The sequence below is a fragment of the Agrilus planipennis genome, unplaced genomic scaffold, assembly GCF_000699045.2.
Source record: "Agrilus planipennis isolate EAB-ADULT unplaced genomic scaffold, Apla_2.0 scaffold275, whole genome shotgun sequence".
Taxonomy (NCBI): domain Eukaryota; kingdom Metazoa; phylum Arthropoda; class Insecta; order Coleoptera; family Buprestidae; genus Agrilus; species Agrilus planipennis.
Window position 1 is genome coordinate 153,915 of NW_020439067.1, and position 4,355 is coordinate 158,269.

The following is a 4,355-nucleotide window of genomic DNA, read 5'->3' on the forward strand; positions in this document are numbered from 1 at the left end:
AAAAGAAACAGATAATATTTAAATAATTATTTATTGAAATATATTTGAAAAGTGAAATAAACATGAGTGACGATAGTGTTTACGAGTCAGCGTACAAAGGAGATTTTGATGTTGTTAAATCAGAAATTGAAAAGGATTCATCTGTCATCACAAGAAAAGATTCAGTAAGTTTATTGTACGTTTTAAAGTTCATCAAATTATTTTCTGGTAATTTATAGAACGATAGGATACTATTACACTGGGCAGCTTTAAGTGGAAATGTAAGACTGGTCACATATTTATTAGAACTTGGCTCTCCTGTGGACCCGTTGGATGATACTGAAAGTACCCCTTTAATTTTGGCATCGTCAGCTGGAAGAATTGAAATTGTTAAACTACTTTTAACTTATGGAGCAAATCCTAATACGAAGACTGATCAAGGTCATTCTGCACTACAGTATGCATGTTCAAAAGGATGGACTGAGGTAAGTCCTATAATAATTATAATTGTATGCTATCTTTATAGATATTCAACTTAAGAAAAGACAGGCATTAATCCTAAACAGAAATGAAACACCAAAATAAATTTATTCTGGTTGTTTTAAAGGTTGTTGAAAAGTTGTTGGAGTATAAAGCAGATATCAACATTTCTGATAAAAGAGGTGCCACCCCTATGCATAGGGCGGCGTCCAAAGGTAACTTATCTGTGGTTAAATTACTACTGAGTCAGTTTGAAAAGCCCAATGTGAATGCTAGGGATGTATATGGTAATACACCCTTGCATTTGGCTTGTGAGGAGGATCGACAAGAGGAAGCTAAACTGTTGGTGATTCATGGGGCAGATGCTGAGATGCTTAATCATGATGGAAAAACTCCACTAGATCTTTGCACAATCTCATTACGTCGCATTTTATCTAATATTAAAAATAATTTAAACTAGAAGTTACTATAATTAAAAGTATTTTTAATAATGCCAACTAAGTTTTTTAATTTAATTGTGATATATTTCCCCTTCTTGTGTCTAATAGTTGAATTAGTAAGTTTTACTTCATAAATGGAGCATTTTACTTGANCGCATAGAGGCTGTAGCTACACTTACAATCAAAGAAATTCATTAAAAATATAAAATGTAAAATTTATTTTAATACTGCTGGAAAGCATTATCAATGTAGGTGATAATATTTTATTGTCTTATAAAAGTGTAACCACACTAAAATTAGTTGAGTTCGTCAAAATAATTAACATCCAAAATGTCTCTGAGAAATTTAAAACCTTTTTTGTTCAAGTGAATAAGGTCGGGCCGCCCATCAAAGAACGAACTGAAAAAAAAATATAAATTGCTATTTCATAAATCGTATATACTACTGGTGGAATAATAAACAAAGTGAATTGAGCCCGCGGGATACGTTCATCCCTGTCGCCTTCAGACATTTTATTATTACCTTTCATAATAATCATTCATTACTTGATTATCATATCCAACATAATGGCTGGATAGATCAACTACAAAAACAGTTTTTCCTGAAACAAAAAAGTTACTCAGCAATACTTTCTTTTTAATTATGTGTTCTTACCATCTGCCTTCTCAATTATATACTTATTAAAATCTGTTAAAATTTTCAAAACATGTTTTGAGTGAATTTTAGGCACTGGAGGAACAGTCAGAAAAACTATTTTATTTGCCGATTTTTTTAAAATACTTAAAATTTTCTCAAAAGATTCAAACATTGCACATATACTTGTCTTCTAAAAATAAACAGAAAATAAGGATTTGGAAGTTTTATCTTAATTGTGCAGTTACCTGTAGCATATCGTTAGTACCTATAAGAACAATCACATTTTTGTGAATTTTGTATTCACCCTCTAGAAGTCTTCTTTTCAAATCATTGAGATTTTGTCCACTTACACAATAGCCTATCCTTCTACTTTTCCCATTTTCTGTAAAATTATTAGTGGCAATATAAGAAGAAACAATAAAAGTCAATGATGAATTAATATGTAGTACTCAGTATTTGATTTACCTAATGAAGGGTATATAACATTTTTTTTCATATCCAACATTTGTTCAGCAAATCTAAGTAATTGGCTATCACCAATTAACTGATAGCCTTTATACAAAGGTACCTAAAAGTTTAAACACTTATGAATTTTTTAATTACCAGTCAAACAATTGCAATTTACTGATTCTTGTTGTTGGTTTTCAGAAAATGATTTGTTAAATCCTGTATAATTAAAGGAACTACTAGAGTGTCTTCTCATTTCATTACTTTTTGATGAAAAAGAAGTTCTTAAAGATGCAGAATGTGAATGAACCCTGGCAATCTTTTGAGGAGAGTATGATAATCGTTTTGGAGGGTTTAAGGAAAAAGAATAGATGGAATTGTTCTCAATTTTCTCAGATGATTTTACAATATGGTCATAATCCATCTCAGTAATGTGTTTATTAGTAATTTCTGCATTCTGTCTTGCAAGAGTGATATTGGAATTGGAAAAGCTATCACAGGACTGTTTCTTTGGCTTCATTGGAGTTTTTTTAATTCTGAAACATTCATCATCTTTGTTATCTTTTTCATTTGCATCTGTGAAAGAACCCATATTTGTTTGATTTTTATCAACATCAGAGTCTGTACTCAAATCGCTGTCAGTTAAATATTCGTATGTTATATTAGTAGACAGATTTTCTTCACAGTAAGGCACTGTTTGGAAAAATTTCTCTACATTGTCATCTTCGGTATCAACAGAAGTCTTTTGTGTACTTGTAAAATCCATTCACCACTCAATTAAATGTTTAGCAAATCCCGAACTTTTATTTAAACATCAAAATAATGAAAAACAAAAACAGTAAATTATTTAGAAATGGCTTTTAAAATCCGAAAACAGCTCTTCTGCGTGGATAACACGAAATTCGCGGTTAGAACAGGTTAGATTAGAATATTTACAACACAAAAAAACAACAGGCTTACCACCACTTTTAAAAAGAAAATTATCAGAAAGTGGTAAAAAAATAGAAGTGTCAGAGCTTTTAAATAAATTAAGTTAACATTGCAAACTTATGAACATACTAAAAGCGATATTTCAGAAATTCTAAAATAGTAGCAGTAGATAAAATTATTTGAATATTTACACGGGTACTTTCGAATTATTTTGTTGGTGCTCCATTTTTCCCTGTTTAATTGTGGTTGGAATCGCGTTAACCTTAAAACTATATTAACGTTGTTATGATTATGACTTCTTTAGTGTTGAAAAATATAAGAAGTGCTTTTCTAAATAGAAGTGCTTGCATCATTTTAAATAACTCTATTCATTCGAAGTGTTTTTTATCAAAACCAATTAATCAAACATCATTAGACGACGAAGAAAGCAAAAAGCCGAAGAAGAAGACCATTCCTATTCCTAAAATAACTTTACTAAACGCAGATAATGATAGTGTGACTGTTACTACATTAGAAGAAGCACAAAATATTTCAAAAAGAAGGGATTTAAAGCTAGTAAAAATTGTCGATTTAGACACGAAAACACAAAGGCCTATTTACAAGCTTATGACAGCTGCACAATTACACATTGAAGATTTAAAACACAAAGAAGAAAAAAAGAAACAATCATCAGATTTTACAAAGGGGGAGAAAATATTGTTTATTGGTAGTGGAATAAGTGATCACGATTTGGGTATTCATTCTAAAAAAATATTGAAGTGGATCAGTAAGAAACTTGAAGTACGGATTGTTATTAGTGGAAGTGATAATGATATGAGTAAGGCTGTAAGTAGTACAAATGAATTAAAAAGAAACAGAATTAAATTTTCCATTATAATTTCTATTGCAGGAAAAGATTTATAAAGATTTAGAAGCTAAAATAGGAAGTAGTGCAAGACTTGTGCAAAAAAGGACAAAAAATGGTGAAATCAAGTTTCAAGTAATACCTCCAAAGGATAAAAATACCACTGTTACTAAATGACTAATGAATTCTAAGAGGCCATTAGCAATTATATTAGTAGGGCTTTCCTTAAAGTATCTTTTTTGGTACAATTATGTTTCAAAAAAGAGACAAATCAAAGGAAAAGTGTCCAGGTCAGAATGAAAAATAAATGCCACTTTGTTGAAATCATCTGTAATTATTAAGAATTATATTACCTCATTAGCAATGTACCTAATGTACACATATGTGTATAGCAAGTATAGATAAAAAAATGTATGATACAGCAGAGCCAGAATTGTTTAATTTAATTTTAAATTTTTGGATTCTTGAAATTAAGATATACTTATATCTATTTATTTAAATAATATGTTTAATCGTAAGTATTTTGTATTGTAGTCAATTTTTACTGTTTTATGTTTTCTGATCTGTATATGCCACACCTTTTCACATATATTAAAAGA

The 4,355-nt window shown here is 29.8% G+C and overlaps 3 protein-coding genes across 3 annotated transcripts; 2 read left to right on the forward strand and 1 right to left on the reverse strand.

Moving 5' to 3' along the window:
- The first annotated feature begins 12 nt into the window (after positions 1–12).
- Positions 13–956, forward strand: LOC108741428 (26S proteasome non-ATPase regulatory subunit 10). The gene is made up of 3 exons (XM_018476242.2): positions 13–164; positions 219–464; positions 587–956. The coding sequence occupies exons 1-3, from the start codon at positions 63–65 to the stop codon at positions 917–919; spliced, it is 681 nt and encodes a 226-aa protein (XP_018331744.2). The 5' UTR covers positions 13–62; the 3' UTR covers positions 920–956.
- Positions 957–1,093: 137 nt separating this feature from the next.
- On the reverse strand, positions 1,094–2,940 carry LOC108741433. The gene is made up of 6 exons (XM_018476247.2): positions 2,161–2,940; positions 2,001–2,103; positions 1,781–1,917; positions 1,554–1,725; positions 1,422–1,500; positions 1,094–1,298 (listed from the first exon to the last, which is right to left on the reverse strand). Exons 1-6 carry the CDS (start codon positions 2,746–2,748, stop codon positions 1,196–1,198), a joined length of 1,182 nt encoding a protein of 393 aa, XP_018331749.1. The 5' UTR covers positions 2,749–2,940; the 3' UTR covers positions 1,094–1,195.
- A 130-nt stretch (positions 2,941–3,070) lies between these two features.
- LOC108741429 (translation initiation factor IF-3, mitochondrial) lies at positions 3,071–4,349 on the forward strand. Its single transcript, XM_018476243.2, has 2 exons — positions 3,071–3,737; positions 3,802–4,349. Exons 1-2 carry the CDS (start codon positions 3,198–3,200, stop codon positions 3,931–3,933), a joined length of 672 nt encoding a protein of 223 aa, XP_018331745.2. The 5' UTR covers positions 3,071–3,197; the 3' UTR covers positions 3,934–4,349.
- The last annotated feature ends 6 nt before the right edge of the window (positions 4,350–4,355 follow it).